Consider the following 24,326-nt stretch of genomic DNA (forward strand, 5'->3'; position numbering starts at 1 on the left):
CAATATTTAAGTAAGTTTCTATTTTATTTCAAATGTTCATACTAAATTTGTTCTACTTTGCAAAGTATTTGTTCTAATATAAAAATACTATTTGAATTTGCTCTCAGGTTGACTCACCTCAGTGGTCTCTCAAATTTGTTAATAAATGTGAAGCTTCTGAAAAATAGGCCATGTTGATCTAATACCTTCTGATATATCACCCTATATCCCTGTGGACATGTGTGTGCCACAGAAACAATACCATACATGTGACAAAACTTGGGATAACTTGGAATTAGTGCATCTAAGTTTTTTGTCTGCAGTATATAGCAATTTAGGACTTACTTGCTTTATCTTCCTTTTATAGGTTATAAGCCACATAAGTATAGAGACAATTTTAATTTGGAGGTGACTAATTGGATAGTCATTCATTAAGCAAATATTTATGAATGATCCCTAATATACACTATGGAAGCATAAAAATGGATAAGATGTAGATGTGGATCTCCTAAAGACGAGAAGTTATCATGTATTGAGAGCTTACTCTCAGTTAAGCATGGAGCTAAGAATTTTTAGATACAGGATTTCATTTATACCCACCACAACCCCAAAACATGGCATTATATTCCTCACTTTCAAGGTGAAAGGAAACTTGACCAAGACCACATAGCCAGGATGTGGAACCAGGGTAGACCCATGTCTACTTGATGGTAAAGTTCATATACTTTCTATAAGCTGGTAAGGCATAGTATACAACAGAGGAGATGAGACAATGAAAAATATGTACAGTACTATATAGCTAATTGTGATCGACAAATTTAGGAGCAGATGTGTTTGCTTCTGGTTAGTGAGACCAGAGAAAGCTGAATTCATGGAACAACGGCTTTAGAGACAGGGCAGTAGTTCAACAGCTTAGGAGTTTGGGTATTCCAAACAGAAACACCATAACTGAGAACACATGAGAGAGAGTTAAAGATGAGTAATGCAGTTGAACCAGAACCTGAGCTATAAATGGGAGAACAGTGGAGGAAAAGGCAGGCAAAAAAGAAGGGGCCCAATTGTGGGGCAGCTTACATGCCAGGAAAATCAGAATTTTAGAGTTATAGACTGTACAATGTTATTGATAGGCTTTTGAGTAAGGAAATGAGTTCAAAGTGGAAAATTCTGTCTGGCAGCACTGAACAGTCCATTTGGGGGGTATGAGCCAGCGTGAGCCTCAGAAGCCAAGGTGTGGCTGTGGGAATATGTGGAAGGAAGTGAGACTGTGAAAGCAGATTCATTACCACGTGGTAACTAGTGCACCTGGAAGAGGAAAAAGGAGATGCTTAAAATGATGGAGAAGTTCCCAGCCCAGTGGGGTATCATTAATTGCAATACAGAAGACAAGAGAAGTTGCCAGGTTAGAGGCAGGAGATGGAAAGGCATGATGCACTGGTTTGCAGATATGGTAAAATTGGCTTCCAGGAAGCCATATCTTTTTAAATGTCAATCAACCATGGAAAATAAAGAACAAAAGCCTGGAGAGAGGTTGGAGCCCTGGCTGCATATTTGGCAATAATCTACATAAGGGCAGAGGGAAGAGACAAGGAGTCTATGATAAAATCAGAACCTCTGATCAGGGGTTGGGAGAAGGACTAGGGCCTTGTGATAGACCCAGAGAACATGCAATCTGAGCTAGAAGAAAAGGTCAGCAGGAAGTTCATGATGAGATTTGAGACAAACATTTCAACTTTGTGATGAAGGTTATTGTGATATTTTAAGGAATTTACAGGCTACAGGCTTTTTGATAACCGTGAAAAGCCAGAGAGAATTTTGACATTGAAGGGAAAGGTCAGAGGAGCAGAAATAGGGGTGAAGTGACACACTTATTTTGCTGTTCACGTTTTTTTTTGTTGTTATAATAGGGGGGACAGGATCATGTCTTAGAATGAAGCTCAGTCTACCGATAGATTTTTCCAAAGAACTCATGTTTCGGAGGTAGTGCGCTGACATAACAGTTATTACGATTGTGAAGAAAAAGGCTTCGAGGAAGCAGTTTAAAGGCAAGACCATGAGACACAGGAAGATCTTCAAAGGTACTACCTTTCTTCCTCTGTGGGACTCACCCTTCTATATAATATCTCTCTTCCCCAAATCTCCCAATTATTGCACAACATCTTTCTGGCGCCACGTCCATCTTGTGTTCCTCCATCTAATCTAGACATATGAAGAGAAAACTCTTCTTTTTGTGTCATTTCCTTCCAGCAAGTCCCTCCCCAGCACTGTGCAATCTGGTATCTGCCCTCACTTTCCTGGAAACTCCTCTCTAAAACCTCCAAAACCTCCTAAACGAGAAATTCAAAGGCTCTGCTTCAGTTCATGTTACTGCTTTGACACAGTTGATAATCAATTCTTTTGTTCCCAAGGGTATTTTCTCCCCTCACTTCCACGTGCCACACATGTCCGGTTGTCCTCACACCATTCGGACTGGAAAGGTTTTGTGAGTGTGTGATCCCCTTTCTCTTTCAACTTTTCAATGCTGACGTTTTCCATGTGAGCTCCCATCATCTCCTCCTCTCACTTGGAAGCCTTCCTCCACACTCCAGCTTTTTCTTTGTCATACGGGCTGAGGATTCCCCGATACTGTCTCCTTCTCTGAGGCTCAGACAGATATGTTGACCTCTGTGCTGAGTGTATCCCATTGGGCTGTTCAGTACATACCTCAATTTCAGTACTTCCAAAGCCAAATTCAGTATATGCCTATGTAAAATTGTTTTTCTTTTTCTATTCCCAAACTCAACTGTTGGTACTGCCATCCACCCAGGCACCCACGCTCTCTCATATCCATTCCAAACCAAACGATTGAGATTTAAAAATTCTATCTCCCCAGTATTTCTTAACTTTGTCCTCTAATCCTGAATACTGCCACCACTACCTCTCCCGGATCAAGGTTTTGTTACCTCTCATGGACTATGGCAATAACCTTCTACCTAGTTACTATGGCAATAACCTTCTACCTAGTTACTCTGCCTCCAATGTTGTCCCCTGATGAACAACTTCCCATAGCTGCCACAGTGCTCAAAAATAAAAATTAGACCCTGCATCCTCTACTTAAAATTCTTTAATTGTTCGCCATCTTCTATAAGTCCATAGGATGAGGTCCAAGCTTTCTAATATAAAAGGCCACATATGATCTGGCCAATCTCTTTTGCTGGCATTGCCCTGCTCTGAAACTTACACTCCAGAAACACTGAGCTGTTTACAGGAAATGAAGACTCATGCTGTTCACCCGTCCACGCCTTTCCTTCTGCTGGCCACTCTGCTTCTGCCCACTTGGATATGGCTCTCTCCCTTCCATCTTTTTTTTTTTTTTTGGCCGCGCCATGTGGCATGCAGGATATTAGTTCCCTGATCAGGGATCGAACCCGTGCCCCCTGCATTGGCAGCGTGGAGTCTTAACCACTGGACTACCAGGAAAGTCCCTCCCTTCCATCTTTTACCATCAGCTCCATCACCATTTCTTCTAAGAAACCTTTCTTGACTCTTCCTCGTTGGGTTGTGGTAGGGCTGCCCTCTACACAACCCAATGAGACGTTAACAACCTGTAAACTTCTCCATCATCTCCCTTAATGCATTAGATAGCACTGATATTTACTGTGTCTGTATTCCACAACAGATCGTGGACACCCCGAAGGGCATGTCTAATTTGTGTTTGTTTCCTTGGAATAGAGCTCATGATCACAGGTTCATATCTGGCATACTCCCACCTGTTGGAGGGGTGCTGGAAAGGCTTGGAAGAACCATTCAGGGAAATGAGACAGTTGATAAAAGGTGAACCAAGGAAGGAAGGGGATTTATTGCGGGTCCAGTTTAAGTTATATAGAATAAACGTCGTAGTGAGGCCCTTATGTTTGTTTCGTGAGTTTTATCAAAAAGATTCTTCAGCTTGACGTGGAAAAATAGATGGTGAGTATCACCAGGAGTTGGTGATTATTCAAGGAGGGGGAAGGATCTAGGGTGACTAAGCCAGCTACAGAGACGACTAAAGCCAGAAAGGGCTAAGGTCTATGAAGCGGAGGATAGAGCCAAAGGAAATAATGAGGACAAAGAGAGGGTTGGGTGGGCCTGAGAGAGCTAACGATAGAAGAAGAGGAGGACAGGGTGTGAGAGAGAGAGGGAGGGAGGGAGAGAGTGGCAGAAATTGAGAGAAACCACAATTCAGAATCAAAAACAAAGTACTGCCAGTGAGTAGAAGTTCAAGCTGCTGGGAAAATCATCTGTGGATTCATAACCTAACAAAATACAATAAAAATCATTCTATTGTTTAATCAATATGTTATTGTGATTAAAAATCTGTTTGCCAGTTGGTGGAACCTTTTGGTATTTTGTAACACATACTATAGTCAGAGAATCATACAAATTGCAGAAATAATGGCAAATTAGCTTTGGGATGTAATTCTCTGCTTCTTCTGGAAGCAGAGTATCCCAGTCCAACGCTCAGTTACATAATCTGAATTTTGTCCAGCTTTCATTTTGAAATAATTTTTCCCAAAGCATGGCAAACAAAAATCATTCTAGTCCCTCCTTTCTACTGGGCAGTTTCTTTCTCTATTATTTTAGTATCTTGAGAACACTTACCACAGATGAAGCAGGTTGTCTTTAGAATTTCTTCTTTTTTCTGTTTTTCACTTCTGAGATCCGCAAAAGTATCAATGATAACCCCAAAAATCAAGTTAAGAACGATAATGATGACAATGAAATAAAAAAGAAGGTCATACACCACTCGGGCAGCAAACAAGGGCTCCTGAAATAAAAAATTTTAAAACATTAAAAAAGAAGCCCATTGTGTATATAGATATAGATATAGATATAGATATACACACACACACATTTTCGAGGCATGTTGATTTAGCATATTGTCTAGCAGAAAGTATATATTCAACCATTGTTTGCTAAATATGAATAGTATTCCAAGTTGGAAAAATAAGACCCACTTTCTATCTTCGTTTTCTTTAAGTGTTGTGAGGAAAATTTGCCAGTCTGTTCCCAGACCCCTTCCATTCCCTAGGACTTGCACTTTTCCTCTCCAAGGGAGGGACTTACTGTGTATTAAAAACCACTTTACATGTCCTTGTGCTAAATGCGTTTTGGTGCAGTGGGCCCCTATCCCAGAAGCTGCACATAAGGTAGACAAATACCAGTCCCAAAGGTCAGAGATCAGAGATTTGAGGAGGATATAATGATCCGTCCATTTCTGGAGTTGATTTTGTTCTTGGCCTTACAGAGTTAAGTACATTCAACTCAGGCTTATTTCTACTTGACAAATGGTATTAAAATACACATTAGAGATCGGATAGCCTAGATGTTTCATAGATGAGGAAACATGAGATGAACGGACAACGTGATACGGCTGGCCTGTTGGAGGACTGAGATTATTCAAGCTCCCAGCCTGGCCCTTGAGACGTTGTAGCCAATGAGAAATTTTTCAGCCTTGCCATTTGAATATACAAAATCCTGTTAGAATTTGTTCAGATTTGATATTCCTCGTCGATAAATAATAGAGGCCGTTCCTATTCAGAGGCAAAGAGTAAATATTCATGCCTGAGAAACCTGACAGACAAAAGGCAGCCTGGTTTCTGTTACTTACGTAACAATCAACTCCTCCATAAAGACTATAGTCGAAATATATATAGTCGAATATAACTCTGTCCACAGTTCAAAGGTGTAGAGTTCATGACCCTACTAACATACATAGATTTCTAGGACATTAGCTGTTTCTATGTAATCCCGGTATACAGCAAATTGGTTTCAATGGCCACCGTGATACTGTTAAAGCAAACAACATAACATACAGTACCCTGAAAACAAAAACCATATTGTAAATGCTGTTAAGAAAGGTTAAAACAAGATCATGTGCTTCTTGAAAAATCATTTTTCTCCAGCTTTTACTTCTTTTGAGGGTCTTCTCAGCACATCTCCCACGCCGCCGCCGTTCCTGAGGCCCTGGTTCAGGACAGTCACAATGCACATAAGGAGGGTGTCACACGTTCTTTCAATTCCATCTTCATATTCCTCAGCAGCTACAAAAACAAACAAGTCAAACAGTACAGCAACCTCATGCTTTTAAAACACACTCTTATGTACTGTCAAAGATCTATTTCTTTATAACTGTGTCAGGACACAGTTTTCTGAAGGGATATAACACGTTATTTTCCATGCGGCAGCCCGTGAAGCCCGTGACTGACACAGACTCAGAAAGCACGCATATAATATCCCCAAATCATTTTTTCTTCCATCGGTGGAAAATGACAGAATGAAAAGGACAGAATATAAGAAAGCTAATATCCATTGCGCATTGTCGTGATGTGGGGAGATTTCAGTGAGACCTTCTGAAAACACAGTTAACTCGCCCAGGAAGCAAAAGTATTGGGGGGGGGGGAAAGAGCTTGTACAAGGAAGCTAGGTGAACCCAGCTTTAAATTCTACTCTGTTCCAGAACTGGGACTTGGGCAAGTTACTTAATCTCAACGTCCTCATCTGTCAAATGGGGGGGGGGGGTCTGTTTAAGGATTAAACCCTTAGAGGGTTATTTAAGGATTATATTTAAGGTATGTAAAACACTTTGTACAGAGATTGGCACACCCATAGTAAGTTAAGGGCTCACAAATTGGGGCAAATGCTATTTCACTTCTTTATAAGTGTCTGAGCTTTCTGAACGACCAGCATGGAGCTACAGATAAGAAGCACGAGGCATTTATGTAAACAATTTATTTCATGTAAATAATTTATTTTAGGTGAATGTGTTTATGTGAAAATATTTAGGGACAAACGGAGAGAGATAAAAAAGTATAATGTGACAGAAAAATTCCTAGTCTTATTTTGTTTAAAGATAAAGTTACCAAATATGGTAATAATCTCTCAGTCATTTAAAATAATAAAAAATTCACACCAAATTGGATACTAGAATCAGGATTTCCTAAATTAAGTAAGCAGAAATGTACTTTTCTTGTTACAAGATTAAAGAACCATAGTGGCACTGAATTTTGGAATGGTGTAGCCAGTCTGCACGTCACGGCGTGAATGTAAAAACAACCACCACCAAAGGAAAAAGAAAGAGAACGCTTCTATTGATAATTTTGTGTACCGGATCCACTACAAATAGCCTGTCTGGTACTTTGTTATGAAAAGGTTGATTTTCTTCTTGTAAGCTGACTTCAACATCACATGGACGAGGGATCCGGCATTTTCCCTTTATTCAGAGCTGCTTCTTTCTAAAACATACTCCTCAAGAGGAGGGCGGAAGTCAGAGAAGGGTAAGCATCAAATGCAGCATCAAAGATACCAGCAGGGTCTGTGCTGGACCGCTTCCCGTAGAGGTGAGCACCAAGGCACATTCTGACTTAGAAAGTAGAAGAAATAAAACCGCTTTTGGAGACAGGAGAAATGAGGAAGAAGTAAAGCTTGTGGTACCAGCTGTCAGAACAGCAGAAGAGGCAAGAAGGGCAGAGAAGACAGTGAGAAAGCGCAGTCTGCACAGTGCTTGGTTAGGTCCCCGACACCTGGTGGTGGTGCTGGCTAGGAAGAATGAGAAGAAAATAGTGAGAAATGTGTACGAGAGTTAAAGGAATTTTTGAAGAGAAATATAGTTTTCCAGCAATGCAGGCACGTGCAGTATGTCTATATACTACTTTGCCCCGGTCAGACGTCCAATCAATCTTCTATCTAGTGGCAGGATCTGCATTCGTTTATTTCATCAGCAACTACCTGGTCATATGACACCAATGTTTACTAAAGACTGATTAAGTACCAGATTAATCAGTTTATGGAAGCTACAGGAAAGTGCTCCCATCTCTCCCCAATAATTCAGAAGTGAGGTTGTTTGCTCTTTAATAAGAGGTGGGCTAGTAAAATCCACACACAATTCACATGATTAGCCATTGTGAAATAAAACAGATTGGCTGCAAATACATAAAGAGAATCGGCTTTCTGTGTGGCATGTAAACAGCGGGAGAGGGCCCAGGTCAGGGTCAATGTCAGCCGTAGTCCAGCCCACTCACTCCATAACGAGTGCTTGGGCATGCCAGTTACACAGTAGCCTCTAGGGGCTCGGTTAACAAGGTTTTACCTTTGTGAGACGGATCTACTCATCATATGTTAAGCCAAGTTCCCAGGCCTTCAGGCTGAGAGCCAGGCCCTGAGTCACGATGAATTCACCTGAATAAATGCCACCTTGTGGAGACCTATCTACATAACCAGCTCTCCCCATGCCAAACCTGCTTCATGTCAATATATCAAGAGCCCTTGCATTAGGTGCTAGAAATACAAGTGGGAAGACGAAAGTGCTGCAGCCCCCAGGAAACTTATGGTCCCCTAGGAAATGTGGGTAGCAGATGAACAGAGGCAGTGCAGTACCATGGGTACTAAGGAGGCAGGATGGATGAGAATCTCATGGGCTGGGGTGTTGGGGGCACCTGGGCTGAATATTGAAAGAGGGCATGGTTGGCCAGTAGGATCAGTGAAGACATTCCAGGCAGATAAAATGGAATGAGCGAAGGCAAACAGGCATGAAAAAACATCTGGAGTGTCTGGGGAATGGCAGGTGGATTGGGATGCCAGGGCCTCTGGGATATGCAGATGAGTGCGGGAGCTGTAAGAAGAGAAGTAGGTAGGGCCAGATTATGGAGAGAGTCATACACCAAGCTAAAGGGTTTAAACTTTATCCTGAAAGCTATGGGGAGTCACTGGAGAATTTTAAACAGAAGAAAGGTGATTTAGCATCTAGTTGGCAAAGCAGTATGAGATAAAACATGAACTTAAATAACAAGACAAATTAACACACGATAAAAGCCACAAGGGCGGTGCAAAGAGATCAGAATAGAGAGAGAACTTTTAATACTAAGGATAATGAGAGGGGAGTCCCTCAATGGACTAAGACAGCAGTAGATAGGCATTTCACATGGCACGGGCAGAGAGCCCCGGAGTTAAAAAAAATTGCTTATATGATGAAGAGCCAATAATGCCAGTATGTAGAGGAGTCTAAGATATGGCTGGAGATAAACTGGCAGTTCTCTGAAAAGCTCTAGGGAGTTTGGATTTTAGTTGGCAGGTAATGGAGCATCGTGGACACCTTGAGTTGTGTCTAGGGAAGGACATATTGAAAGCAGTGATTTCTGACAAGTAGCCTAGTGGTGATATAGTGGGTAAATTGAGGAGGAGAGAATAATTGGAGGTAGAAAGACCACTTAGGAGGCAGTTGCAATAATTCAGGCATGATGTGCTATGAGCCTCAACCAGAGTAATGGCTGTGAGAATGGAAAGGATGAAAGATCGGGAGCTGACGGGACTCGGTATGAAGGAGACGGCAACGTGAAGTATCAGACTGAAGCTTCCAGCCAGCGGTGACCTGGGAAAGGATGGTCTCACTAAACCACAGAAACAGACCATTTGGAAGGAAAAACTGGATGCCGGGGCTTTGATGAAGACAAGGAAAGAATCTCAGATGATTTTTACATTTATCGGACAAGAAGACTTTTAAAAGGCTAGAGAGGACAAGAGCTGGGAGAGTACTGTGATCCAGAATTAAGGAAGACAATAATTTAAAGATGAAGAGAGTATCAAAAAACATCAGAATTACAGAAGGGTCAAAGGCAATGAGAAACAAGAAAAGGTCACTGGATTTAACAATTAGGTCATCAGGAAAAGCATAGGAAGATGTCATAGGAAGATGGCAAATAGTTTAAGAGAAGATGGCTGATTCAGAAATTGAAGGAGAGAGTGTAGGTCAATTGTTTTATAGAAAAATTTAGTACTGAAAGGAAGGAGATTAAGAGGATATTAGTTTGGGGGGATAAGAGAATGCAGAAGAAGGTTCAGTTAGGACCCAAGAGTGTATATAAGAAGAAAGAGAACAGATGGTAGCAAGGAAAAGATTTCAGGTGCAAGAATAATGATCTAGCTAATGGTGGCAAAGGCGTAAGGATGAAAACAGAGGTGGTTATTAAAGAAGTGAGAGGACACGTCCTTGTTTACATGCATAAAGGAAGAATTAGTGGAAATAGACTTTAATGTGAAGACATTTTAAAAGAACTAAGTATATTCATGTAAAGAACCTAGAACATTGCTTGGCATATGTTTAGGGGTGTAATAAATTCCAAGTATCATAATTAGCATTATTATTGATAGATGGCTGTCAAATCTCATGCAAAGTTATAGTTTTAATATAACCAACAAATTCTATACTTAAACAATATGAGGTTAAATTATCCTCATTTTCAGTTTAGGAGTATTAGAAAGGATTTTTTCTTAGTTCATAATAGGGGTGTCTCATATGAGGAAAGGAATAAAAATATATTCTATTGACTCTGAAATACTTCCCCCGATCTGAGGTGTTAGTCTATAAATTTTTCTGGACATGCATAAATAAAAGTATTTATTAATGCCATTTTTTTCTGCTTTGACAATTAAATAATTTCTTTTTTAATGGTTTCTTAGAAGCAATAGATTGTCATTGAGACATATTTGAAATTCTGAGTACAACTGAGAACCTCTGGTTTCTTGGCCTTAACCTTTAATCACAATCACCTCAATATGGAATTGCTGATTTTAAAAAACTTTAGGAAAAAAAAATTAAAAACACGGGGCACCCAGTAGGAAGTCAAAGGTAGTGTGACATAAAGACTGACCGGTTCTGCTATACATCAATCTTTTTTACTAAAGTAAAATGCCAAAATATATTCAATTTGAATAACTCATAAATGTTGGACATCTGTAAACCTCTTTTTTCCTGTACATTCAAATGATTTTTACTTAGAAAATAATTGCAAATAATTTTTTTGCCTCAAAAAATCCTTACTTTTCTAGCAAATCAGTTTTGGGTTTTTTTTTAGGAGAACATTTTTGTCTAGGAAGTCAGGGAAGTCTGCAGCAAACGAAATAAAAGATTTCTGTTTTTTGATTCAACTGCGGTCAGTTGCCAGTTGCCATGAGAATTCGCTGCCTCTGGGAGGATGACTACCCACACCTATGGAGCCTCCGCAGCAGCTGGCTGCTCAGCCTTCCTCTCCCCGAGGCTTGTTATCATGCTACTGCACGTGTCTGGGCCTTCTGTAATGCGGACCTGCTGTCCACTAGGTAACAAACCAAGGCCTTCACAAATGCACGCTAGGGCTTGCAAATTCAACTTTCATCCTGGGGCTTCCCTGGTGGCGCAGTGGTTAAGAATCCGCCTGCCAATGCAGGGGACACCGGTTCGAGCCCGGGTCCGGGAAGATCCCACATGCCATGGAGCAACTAAGCCTGTGTGCCACAACTATGGAGCCTGTGCTCTAGAGTCCAAGAGCCTGTGTGCCACAACTACTGAAGCCCGTGAGCCTAGAGCCCGTGCTCGGCAACAAGAGAAGCCACCGCAATGAGAAGCCCATGCACCACAATAAAGAGTAGCCCCCGCTCACCCGCACGCAGCAACGAAGACCCAACGCAGCCAAAAAATAAAATGTAAATAAAATAAGTAAATTAAAAAAAAATTTCATCCTGGTCTTAGACACAGCAAAGTTATTTTTACATCTAAGCGACACACGCTGCCCCACAAACACCAGGTTCTGGCTTTCGTTCTACTTTTGCAGTTAGACACACGTGGCCAAGATTTAAAGGTGGCGGGGTTACAAGGTCAGATCCGCAGAGTTTTCAATCAAATGGATTTTATCACTTACCATGTCAAATGTAAGAAGGTCACAGAAGAAAGAGCAGATTAATACAGGCTTTCCTGTAGCTTTTAATACTGATTTACAAATGATCCCCAATCGTGGAAAGCTACTGCCACCATCTCTGGATCCCACCAGCGTCCCTGTCACACCTCCAGTGCTGAAATCCCTCCAGGATTCTTTCCTCCTTACTCTGGGAGCTTTCCCTGCAAAATCATACCCACAGCTCCCAGTTCAGGTCAGCCTAAAAAAAAAAAATGCAGACTCTGCCCCTGGGGCAATACACCTGGAAGAATTGTCCCCTTTTGTCCACAGGGAAAAGGGAAGTTCTGTTCTTTGTGTAATGTATTAGGTGAAAATGACGGGTGATAGCAGTATTATGGGAAGTCTTTAATGCGTTTGCATCCGGAGGTATAAACCAATATCCAAACAGACTCTGTGACAGAACAGACTTTCTCAGCCTCAACACTGTAGACCTTTGGGGCTGAATAATTCTTGGTTGGGGGGGAGTTGTCCTCTGCATTGTGAGATGTTTAGCAGCATCTCTGGCCCCTACTCGTTTGCTAGATGCTAGTAAAACTCCTCCCAGAATTATGACAACCAAAAATGTCTCCAGACATTGTCAAATGTCTGGGGAAGAGAGGAGAGAGTCAACTCCAGTTGATAAATACATAATAGAGAAGATTTACTTTTTTTTAAGAAATTGCCTTCAGAAGACAATATGCATAACGAACATCTATCCAAGCATTCTATGAGGAAGGCAATATTAGGCAGAATTTTAACCATCTCTAGATTTTGGTTAGGAAAGAAATAATTTATAGAGATTAATCCTTTAATTAGGAGGCAATAAAATTTAGAAGGTTGGAGCACAGGCCTTGGAATCAGAGATCTAGATTTACCAGCTGTGAACGCAATGTCTCTGTCCTTCAGTGTTTTTACCTATAATATGAGGATAGTTAGCAGAATCTATCTATCCTTGGACATGCTTCAGGGCCTTCACTCATGCTGTTCCCTGGGCTCAGAACGGCTCCTTCTTTCTCTTGGCCTTTCACCCTCCAAGTCTCAGTTTAAATAATCCCTCCCCAGAAGGGCCTCTCTGTTTATCTACAGCTAGGCTCTCTTGTGATTACCTATCATAGCACCATTTGCAGTAACGTATTTTGTAACTTTTTATGCTTCCCTCACTATTTTATAGTTTCATAATGTCCAGGATTATTTCTTTATTCAACACTGTCTTGAATATGGTGGCTGGCCCACAGGAGAGGCTCAACAAATATTGCTGTATGAATGAATGAATACACAGAGTTTTTATAATTATTAATATCATCATCGTCATCATCATTGAGGATCTGTACTGATCTGACTTAACTAAATTCCTATTTTACAAAAACACCCACTTCATTCTGTTGAATGTTAAGATCAAAATGTCACCATGAGTAAGACTGTATGAAACAATGACACTAGAATACCTGGTTGAACATCTACAACAATGCCTGGGAAACTGTATAAAGCCTAAGCTTTGCAGACTTGCACAGGGTTGGGCGGCAACATCCTGGGATGTGTCCATACGTGTATGACAGAGAGGATCTCATTCCCGGAGTGGGGGCTTCAGCGGCTCCCTCACTGTACCTTAGGGCTGGATGAGCACTGCTGGCTCAGCTGCTGTGCTGGGCCCCTGGGTCAGTCGCCTTTATAGACTCCGGCAGGAGGAACACTAGCTTTGTTTTTGGTTCACTGGCAAACCAATATTTTGCTCTTAAAATCAAACCACTGTTACAGTGCTTTTTTTGTTTGTTTGTTTGTTTTGGGTTTTTTTTGCGGTACGCGGGCCTCTCACTGTTGTGGCCTCTCCCGTTGCGGAGCACAGGCTCCGGACGTGCAGGCTCAGCGGCCATGGCTCACGGGCCCAGCCGCTCCGCGGCATGTGGGATCTTCCCGGACCGGGGCACGAACCCGCGTCCCCGGCATCGGCAGGCGGACTCTCAACCACTGCACCACCAGGGAAGCCCAGTGTATTTGTTTTTTTAAAAAAGTAAATAATTTTTAGAAGAGCAAGGCAGAAATAGGGTTACTCTACTTGGGACCATGTTGTTAAAATGCTCATGCTAACAAGAAAGTAAATTTTTTAACATACTCTTTTTCATACTCTGTCACAGAAAAAGAATGTTGAATTAAAAAAGAGATAAGTACTTATAACAATAAATTGATGCTCAAGGTGGCCAACAGATCCTAAGAGCTATTTAAATCTAGCCAGCTACTTAAACTATGTCTGAGTTTTTGAAATAGCTCTCTGTGATTTTTTGAATTGTGGAAAATGGGAAGAGTAAAACGTCTGCAGATCTGAAGTTGAGATTATGACAAATTCTGCAAACCGCTGACAAATGAGATTGATCTGCTCCCCCAGATAAGATACGTCATTGAAGGGATTAGTGTGGGAAGGAGTCAGAATCAAGAGAAGCCAGTATGGGTTCAGACGAACTTCACATTGGGAATATTGGCAAACATCATGTATCTGGGCTTTGGCAAGGAGGCTTTGAGAAGGAGCCTCATGAGATATTTTTTAAAAGAAGGAGGAACATGGGATAAGTGGTCGTTTATTTAAGGCAGATTTCTTTGTGGGTGAATAATGCACAAAACATGACTATGTTAATCTGAAAGCACGTTTCTGGTGGCCACATACCAAAGGACTCTGTCCTTAGCACTGTCCCCGTGCAGCACTTCTAGCATCTTTAATGAAAATCTTTTGAGGCTGGCAAAATTTTTTTTTCTGTTAAGAGCCAGATGGTAAATATTTTAGGCGTTGTGGGTCACAGTCTCCATTGCATCTTTTTCATTAAAGAAAAAAAAAAAACTTAAAAAAAAGCTGCAACCATTCTTAGCCCGAGGGGTGTACAGAAACAGGTGACAATTCGTATTTCCCCACGGCCCAGGTTTGCCAACCCGTGTTCTGGAGCTTATCAAACTTGAGGATGACGTGAGAGAGAATGAATATTCTGCTTAATAGAATCAGGACCCATAAAGATACCATGAGCCTCATGGCACGTGAGCACTGGAAGGGACCTGAAACCTAGAGATCATCTGTCAAGAAGTCCCTCCTCTATTCACAGGACAAACTGGGACAACCTGGGATTCTGGGCTGGCAGAAAGATATAGACATAAGTGCATGGTTTTATACTTGAAATCCCAAACTCCCAATTATGTGAGCACAGAATAGGCATTTATGGCTTGACAGCTGAACCAGTGAAGAACGGCATTTTAGCCAAGAGTCAGTCAAATATGGGTCAAGCGTGTGGTGTGACTGCAAACTGCACCATCCTAAACATGGTCACACCACTCAACTTCTTGCCTCGGAGTGTTACATGAAGAGTCATCGCTGTAATATGCGAGGAAGCTGAAAAAAATGGAGGTATATAAGCCAGGGGATGCATGTAACGGGATTTTAGAAACTTCAGAGCACAGCAAAGCTACACAAGTAGAGAAGGAGCTGGTTTGTGGTTTATAGGCCTGAACTGGGTACCCAGGAGGTCAGGGGGGAAAGAAGTCTGAGTGGCAGCTGTTCACAGTGCCTGAGCTGCTGGGACGCGGAAATGGAACATATGCATGTGTTTAATTCTCCCTTTAAGTCATAGAGCATTTAGTCAGTAGAAGAGACTGTCCATTTTTGTTGGACTTCAAGCAACAGTCCAGCATCTTAAGGCAAAAGGCAACTTGGGGAAAAAGGCTCTATCATTATGACCAAACAATGTGCTTCCAGATGGAAGTGGGGAAATCCATCCTTACGCTGTGATTAACTCTTGCTTCCCTCATTTTCTCTGAGTCTGATTTTGCCCTCTGTAGACATAACAGACTAAATCTATTCCTTTTTTATATACAGAACTCTTGACATATCTAAATGCTCCCTAAATCTTTGCTGCTTCTGGAAACAGATCACTAATTCCTTCTACAGTTCATTAAATTTCACACATGCCATAGTTTCCAAATTCCTGCCACATCCTTCGAGAACAGATTAGAGTTTAAAAAATTCTTTTTATATGCATGGTTCCATTTGTTCCTTTGGAGGCAGGGAAAATATCATATGCCCTATCTATCTATCTATCTATCTACCTACGTACCTATGTACCGAGATAGATCTCCCTCTCTCCCTCCCTCCCTCCCTTCCTTCCTTCCTTCCTCCCTCTCTTTCAGGACAAGCCATCTGAACAAGGTCCAGGACGTTTGCATAACATATGCAAGACATAGACCTAGAAAGTGGCAGGTCAGGGATTATAACCAAGCTTTTTGAGTTCTAAACCCATGCTTTTCCATTCTTTGTTAAAGGATGGATTCTTCTGTTAAAGGCAATATATTCTTAGTTAAAGGCTATACAGTGGAAAGGGTCTTGCTTAGTGTGGTATGGTTTTGCAATATGGTGACAGAATTTTTAGCAGCATGTACCACAGGGTAAATTTGATAAATTCTCATGATTACAAATAACGCAAGGAACAGGGTGAGGATACAAAATGACGGATGTGAGAATCCTTTCTCTAGTTTGAAACTTTTAGGTTCTTTTACCCTCCATTCTTCTATTTCAACTCACCATGAAATTTTTAGAGCAACTCTCTAACCTATAATAACTTTAATCAAATAAACATAACTTCAGAAGTATCGAGTTCATGCTGTCCTGGAGCCCTTTTTACAGACCTGTATTTGAAGCCGGTATTGTGGGTGAGCAGTTGTCCTTTTCACATGTTCCCAGGATTGAAGTTAAAGTCATAGCAGAAACTGCATTGCTACCTGAGAACACACAATGGAGACACGGTATAGAGACAAATATGCAAGTGACAAGAAATGAGCAGACACATTACAAAGGCACATAAATAAAAGGTGCTATTACTCCAAATTAGCTGTGTTCCTAAAGTTTTGAGTTAAGTTAGTGTAGCATTCCGAACACAGTCTTGCCTACTGAATCAATTTTATAAATAGAGAATAGGTTCATGGGCCAACCCACTGAAAGCCTTTTCTATCTTTCTAAAGTGGCTGAGATAAACGACTAATAATACTGCAGGCCCTAACCACCATGTGTAACAATGTTCCCATGGCCAAATGCATTCAGGGCTCTGGCTTGGAAATGCCAGAAACATGTTCCCCCAGTGTAGCCAGTAACCCTGAGCTCTCAGCCACTGGTGCCCATGGCTGAGGTAGAGCAAGCAGGAGGTGGCATCTCTTAACGGTAAACTGTGGGTTCCTGGGAACAGGCCATCAAACATCTCAGGGAAGCAAGAATCTTCTGCCAGATCCCTGTTCAGAATCTTTTCTTCCTTAGTCCCCAAGGATCCATCTTTACCCCCTATCTCCCTGGCCCCGACAGAAAAGTAAATAGTAACCTTCTTACCTGTGTAAACAAGTTTCATATAACAAATTTTGTTGTTAGTAACAAATACAACATGAAGAGGTTCGTTCCTCTCAAACCTGTTTTTCACATGGAGCCACCAAGGAAAGTCCAGAAGGTGGAGGGAGAGGATTAAGTTCATTTTCATATACTGAGGAAATATTCACGTGCATTTCAGGGCAGCACCCACCGAGGTTAGCCTGATTGTTTGATGAGGCGAAGGCAGAAGTGGGGAATGGTGGCTGGGGTTTGGATGTGTGATGAGGAGAGAGACCAGACCTGGAGTTGCCACCAACACAAGCCCTGGAGCTGAGAGAGCTCGGGTCCATGAGGAAGGGAAGCCGCAAACTTTACCTCCCCGCACCTGACTGGGGCAGCATGGCAGAAAGGACGGGTATATCACGGGGTGGAGTGAGCATCAAGTGGTCAGAGAGGTGGGGTTCCTGAGTGTTCCCCAGGAGCCATTCCCTTAATTAATATTTACTGACTTCGTGCTAAGCTCTGAGGACTCGGAGTCAGGGCCTTGGAGAACCCACAATCAATTAGGGAATACAGAGAGGTACAGACATAATTATAGTTGAATGGAGGGAGTGGGGTACACGTAAAGTGAGGTAGTGCGTTCAGAGAGGGACAGGTGAATTCTAGAAAGGAAAAAACAAAGGTTTTTGGAGAAGGATCCATCTAGAGGAGACAGGATTTACACACAGGAAGATGAGGTAGAGGGTAAAGGGGGCAATTCCAGGTACAATCCTATGACAAAAGGTACAGAGGCCAGCAAAGGCACAGACAAGGCAGAGCTTCTAGGCTAATGATTTTAAACCAAGCATCCCACAGCCAGCCCAGGGTCCAGCAAAGTTTTCAAACCCATAAGACACAGAATCAGAACCGTGGTAGGAATGAATGACTTGCACAAGCAGAAGAGAGGCTGAGCGGGGGGAAGCACCTGGGAAGTTTCTGCCATTTTCTGGCGAGAGGAAATGAGGGTAGAAACAGGAGGGCAGCACTGAGGATGGGGAACAGGGGGCAGTGGGAGAGACACTGGAACCTCCGCCTGTCAACACTACCTTCCCGCCAACTCCTTGGGCTTGTCTAAGACATGGATTCCCCTGAACACCGTCAAGTCCAGGCTCCTGCATCTACAGAGTCAGATTCCACTGGTGTCAGAGGTGGGATATGCATTGTCCTGAACTCCCAAGGCCATTTGCAAATTATTGGTCCTCTGCTCTCATATCCATCTGCGGTGCACCTGCCATTCAGCTCTAGAACCTCAACCTTCTCTCTTTGTTCACTGATTTCTTCACATTCACTGAAGAACGGTGTACCCAATTTCACTTGCTCCCTAGATGTGCTATGTTTCATAATTTCACTCAACTTTGGGAGAAAATAGTTTTCAATAATTGAAAGAATAAACTTTATGCTACATATCCACAGACATAATATATAGTATTAGGAATTAAATTTAAAATGTTATGAAAATATGAGTGCTTCTTCCAGGGCATGGTACCACATACACTCTCTATGAAACAAAAACTCTCAGTCTATGAAGAATCAAGAGTTTAACTTTGTTAGCTGTTCTTGTATGCCATATTTTTATAGTATTTACAAATGCTTTCTCTTGTTTAACAACTTTTTATATAAATATGTATAAATATTTTTAGTGAAGATCTTGACATTTTAGTTTTCGTGCTTCCTACTTTGTAGAAGACAGGAAAGAAGACCTTTTTATATTTCTAAAGAAACTATATTCATAATATAATGACGCTAACTTACTTTTTTTTTATTGGAGTATAGTTGCTTTACAATATTGTGTTAGTTTATACTGGACAGCAAAGTGAATCAGCTATATGTATACATGTATCCCCTCTTTTTTGGATTTCCTTCTCATTTAGGTCACCACAGAGCACGGGGTAGAGTTCCCTGTGCTATACAGTAGGTTCTCATTAGTTATCTATTTTATACATGGTATCAATAGTATATATATGTCAATCCCAATCTCCCAATTCATCCCCCACCCCCGTCCCCCTTGGTATCCATACGTTTGTTCTCGACATCTGTGTCTCTATCTCTGCCTTGTAAATAAGATTACCTGTACCAATTTTTTCAGATTCCACATATATGCGTTAATATACAGTATTTGTTTTTCTCTTTCTGATCTACTTCACTCTGTATGACAGTCTCTAGGTCCATCTATATCTCTACAAATGACCCCATTTCGTTCCTTTGTATGGATGAGTAATATTCTATTGTATGTATGTACCACATCTTCTTTATCCATTCCTCTGGACACTAATTTACTTTTTAAATAACACAATTAAAATTATTTACTACAAGATTCATAAAACAATAACGACTGTACACGTTTGGATTCAGAAATTGTGACGCTTCAGTGTCAGACTCACTCTGTACTGAATAACTCAATGTGATCATGCCTAGTAAATAATTGAGACAAAGAATTTTGAGAACAGATAGTTTATGATTCACAGATAGTTTAGTACAAGTGGAGTTTTGGGGGTATTTATATACATGAGCTTTTCCTCCAAATATTTACACCTATAAAACTCTAGACAAAGTAACATTTAAGGGAGAAAAAGAAAGGCCATAACAGAAAATATACCATGTGTCTGTGAATAAAGACTACTACCTAGGTCTGAAATTCAGTCTCAAGTTTAATAACTTTCCATCTATGTATATGATGTTTCTATTCCGTGCCTTGATTACTTAGACTAAATAATAGATCTAAATGCCACTTAATTATCCCATATTCTAAAAGCACCACTAATTAAATCCTACTTTTAAATTTGATGGTTTGAAGAAAGAGAGAGTCGTTTTGTGGTTTCCCTTCTCTGCAACCCATAGGAAATGGAATCACCCAGAGAAACTATCAGCAAAGTGCAGAACTGTGATGTCCATGCAGCAAAACAGGAGAGGAGGAAAGAGACTTAGGAACAAAATTTAACCAAAACAACAAAATGTAGGAAAGGGGGAAAGAAGAAACCATTAGGGAGCATAATAAATAAAAAGTCCAAAGTGAGATGGAAAGAATCAGCCCTCATACCACAAGAATCACAGTGAGTATAAATGGGTGATGTCTAACCAGACAATAAAAATAAATATCATACAGAAATTCTGACAGTCACATATTCACGGACAGAGCCCCTTAATGACAATATTTTGAGCATTTTCTATAGCATATTTTCTGACTACCTGATGGTTTCCAAATCAAAGCATTTATGCTTTCCAACTATTCAAGTATAATATAATGTACTGTGAGCAAACATGTATGAAATAATGGTTGTGAATGATGCTGGAAGTTCTTGGGGGAGACATCCCCCAAGAGAAAGAATCCCAAAGCTATTATTACCCTGCACTGAAATTGTCAACTGTCCCTGGGAGTACAGTCAACACTGTTGAAACTTCTGTACTGAGACCGAGCTCAGGTGACGTTTCTTGTATGAAGATTTTCCTATGCACACTGTCAGCTAACATACAGCATAGGGGTATTTCACACTCATGAGCTCTTAGTGAACAAGAAAATGTTTTCAAAGGAATGGAAGAAAACATTGCCTCCATCATCATTCATCTGTGATCCTCTTAGCAAGAGATGTACCAGTCAGAGCCGCCATCAGAGCAAGCTCATTTAGTGGTAACAGCAATACCTGTGAGGGGAGTTCTGTTTTTCAGCCTATCCACCTCCATAGTGAAGTCATCCTTCAGAAAAAGGAATCCAATAATGGAAAACAGGTAGACAAGGATGAGGGCGAGGACTGCAGTTAGAATAATGGAGCGGCCATTCCGTGTGACACTTTTTATGACATTGAGCAGAGTCTCTTCTCTATATACTAAATCAAAAAGCTACAAAACCAAAGAGAACAAAAACAAGGAAAAAAATGCAATGAAGCAAAGGGTGAATAAATACAAAGGTAATCACAAATACAAATGCAGGCCATTTTAATTTACTTGTGAGAGAACAACAGTATAAATAACAACTTAAAAATGAACCAAAATATGTATTTCTTCTCCAGTTTGAATGTGTTAATAAACTGTTTTTCAATAAAGATAACTCTAACACAATATATAATGTGCATCTGTTGGTTTCATAACCAATGTAGTATCAATTTTTTAAGACATGGTAATAGCACAGCTTCAAATTTGAATTTAGAAAAATTGTAATACGATACATAACCAACTTAGCTACTTATTCCCTATTTTTAGCCTTTCCGATATTCTGTAGTTGCTTCTAGAATATGTAAAATGGCTAACATGAGAATGCTGAATTAGGGAACTAAGTGATGAATAATTGAAGGATTCATTCAACGGATTGTTTAATCAAGGGATTAGAGGTGAAATGACATGAATTCAATTTTATGAGCCCACCAAAATAGAAAAGGTATGAAATTTAAAAATATTTGAGAAATGCAAACATCTTTCTTACTAAACAGGTAGATTGAGGGCAAAACCTATTACTTTAGTATATGCTTTTGGGAACAGAGGTATAAACAGAAATATAATTCACAAGTGTTAATTCACTTTCTCTATGGATAATGGGTTATTATCCATTTTGTGTTTAGTAGTAGACAATCCATATGCACTGGTCAAGAACCTAGGTATGTGTCTGCTATCTGCAGTCAACTTTAAGAACAATTTTATTTATTGCTATATGTAAAGCTGAAATTATACATTCGCAACTACATGTTTCATTATTAAAAGTTGGTTAAAAGCAATATTAACATTTACTTTAATGAAGCCATAAGTATCAGTTTAGAAATGAATAGTATTTTTGATATTAGAATAACTGGGGTTTGTTTTCTGTTATCTATGGGGAGTGATTAAAATCTCTGAGCTGGTTGAAATGATTGATACCAGTGTCGCTCATCCCTTCAGAAACACCAGGGCCTTCTACTCTGTTTTTCAGAGTTTTGAGGCTTATACAGTTACTTTCCAATTTAACTATAGTCTTGCAAATAATTGCTGTAAATATATTAACTTGTTTGCTCACCTTAGGACACTGATGTTTTTTGATGGTCAAACACAAAAACATATGTTTAACTATTTTGCTATCTGTTTATCTCCTGGAGGGAGATACAACCTTTAGAAGCAAATTCCTTATTCTTCCCTAAAGACGAATTAAGTAATGCAAGTTCAGCTTCCAAATTACTGGCCTGGCTTATATAACTTATTTAAGCATTTAGTTGACAGAAAGGAGATTTTCCCTCAGCTGAACAGTGGCTTAAAGAAAAGGTCTGGAAATGGTTCCAGATCATTTCTGGATAGTTTATGAAAGTCTATAGTTTTCAGAAGCCCATGGGATACTTGATGAAAATGCATATTCCTGGGCCCTATTCCATACCCATGGAATCAGAATCTTGAGAATGCAAAGGTATTGATGTTGGACAGGTGAACGGTTCCTTCCATTTATTTCTCAAAGGAAAATCTAGGGTGTGGTTTCTATTACCGGTTAAAGGATTGGCATTTGTGGACACAACTGGGAATGCAAATTCATATATTTTTTAAAACATAAAAATATTTTAAAAATGCATTTAAATACCATTTTGACATCATGTCCATTAAAATTTTCTTCTAGTCCTCTAAACATGAAAATGGAATATATCCTTTTTATAACCAACCCAATGAAAACAAATTAGCATAAGTGTATGATTTGAAAAAGATGAGAGAAAAATGCAACTGGAAATTAAGGTTAACATAAATTAAAAGTAACATTACTATTAATAACTCATACAATAATTCAAATACACCTTTAGTTTTTCAAAAACCTTTCTTTAAATAACAAAGATTTACATGTATCATTTCACATGTTTTTCATATTATTTCTTTAATGGGTCTTGATATTACTAGGCTCTCATATTACCCCTATCCATTTTATAGACAAGGAGGTTGAAGCACAAAAACATTATAATAAATATTACATATTTATTACAGTCAGGGAAAAGAGCTGGGTATAATAGACCTTTACCTATCATAGGCAGATTTTAAAAAATGCAATTTTTGTGGTGAATTAGAGCAAAGAAGGAATTCATTAGGATCCTTGGATCAGAAAAAAAAGTCTACTTTTGATGGCCGAATACTAATCTAACTTAACTGGCTGAATACTAATCTAACTTAGCTGCCTGGAAGATAATTTTGTATCCTTATGTTGATAAGGGACAAATCCGCTCTTCACTGTGGCTCTTTCAAGTGTTTTAGGGTAAACAGAAAATTAGTTTCTTACTTAATCTTCCTACATGGGTGAGCTAGGTCACAGGGAAGCAGGAGGCAATGAATTTGCCCCTCATGACCCAAGAAAACCAGGTCAGCATAATGTTTTTAGATCTTCAGCTTGTTTTCAGGGATTATTTTATTGGGTAGTATTCTCCTCTGCATAGCAACTGTGAGCTGAAGAGATGAATAAATTGTTCCTCTGGCATCATGATGCTAACCTGGTAATGCTCTAAGTTTCAAAACATTACCATATACTTGTATTGACTCCTCTCCTGGTTTATAGCTACAGAACATATATGTAGGAAGGAAAACTGATAACCAGCAAAAAAACAAAACCAAAACCAAAATGCAGCTTTAGAAGAAATCTGAAAATCCACTTAATGAATAGATATATGTAAATAAGCTTAACAACAACAACATATTAAATCTAAAACTATAAGACTGCCCTTAAAACAACTCATCATCTTTTTGCTAAGTTGGCTTTCCCCTTCATTTTATTTATATGCCATTCTAAAGATACACAAAATATTTGCTGTTATAAATAAATGCAATGAATTCAGTACCAAGAAAGTATATCCCTTTTCTTGTTGAAGAATCTCTAAGGGAAATATGACTTGGCTGAAACCCAAAGCAGCCTGCTATACAAAGCCTGGGTCAAGAGGTGGGTCTCAGAGATAAAATAAAGAATTGTACCACCTATGTCGTTTCTCAGAGAAAAAGACTAAAAATAATAATAATGCATGATTTTCCTAGGCAAGTCTAAAAATAACATAATTTGTCCTAAATGCCAGACTCTGCTTAAAAAAAAAAAATCAAAGGAAGAAGCATAAGAAGCAGCAGCATTATGTATTTTTTTCAGCAGTGACTATCCACATAGAGATGTACTCACCAGGAAGCTATAGAAGAATTCGTGAACAAAGAGGCCCAGCATGCAAACCAGGACATACGCTACATGGTAGAGAAAGGCCATATCCAGGATGACCGCTCGGTACCCTCGGGTGAACGTGCCACGATTTCCGACAAAACTCACCAGAAATACTATTTTATTACAAAGCTAAAGGGAGGAAAAGATTCGATTTTACTGT

General features: G+C 40.0%; 1 protein-coding gene across 1 annotated transcript in view; it reads right to left on the reverse strand.

Annotated features, from left to right (window-relative positions):
* ITPR2 (inositol 1,4,5-trisphosphate receptor type 2) overlaps window positions 1-24,326 on the reverse strand; it is a 526,257-nt gene that overhangs the window by 60,924 nt on the left and 441,007 nt on the right. Inside the window, exons 50-54 of the mRNA XM_082849662.1 lie at window positions 24,131-24,295; window positions 20,682-20,877; window positions 16,338-16,430; window positions 5,908-6,038; window positions 4,597-4,762 (exon numbers count right to left, since the gene is read on the reverse strand). Coding sequence (XP_082705788.1) covers window positions 4,597-4,762; window positions 5,908-6,038; window positions 16,338-16,430; window positions 20,682-20,877; window positions 24,131-24,295 — 751 coding nt within the window. The remainder of the gene's footprint in view (window positions 1-4,596; window positions 4,763-5,907; window positions 6,039-16,337; window positions 16,431-20,681; window positions 20,878-24,130; window positions 24,296-24,326) is intronic.

Source organism: Leucopleurus acutus (assembly GCF_964270905.1).
Source record: "Leucopleurus acutus genome assembly, chromosome: 11".
NCBI classification, from domain to species: Eukaryota; Metazoa; Chordata; class Mammalia; order Artiodactyla; family Delphinidae; genus Leucopleurus; species Leucopleurus acutus.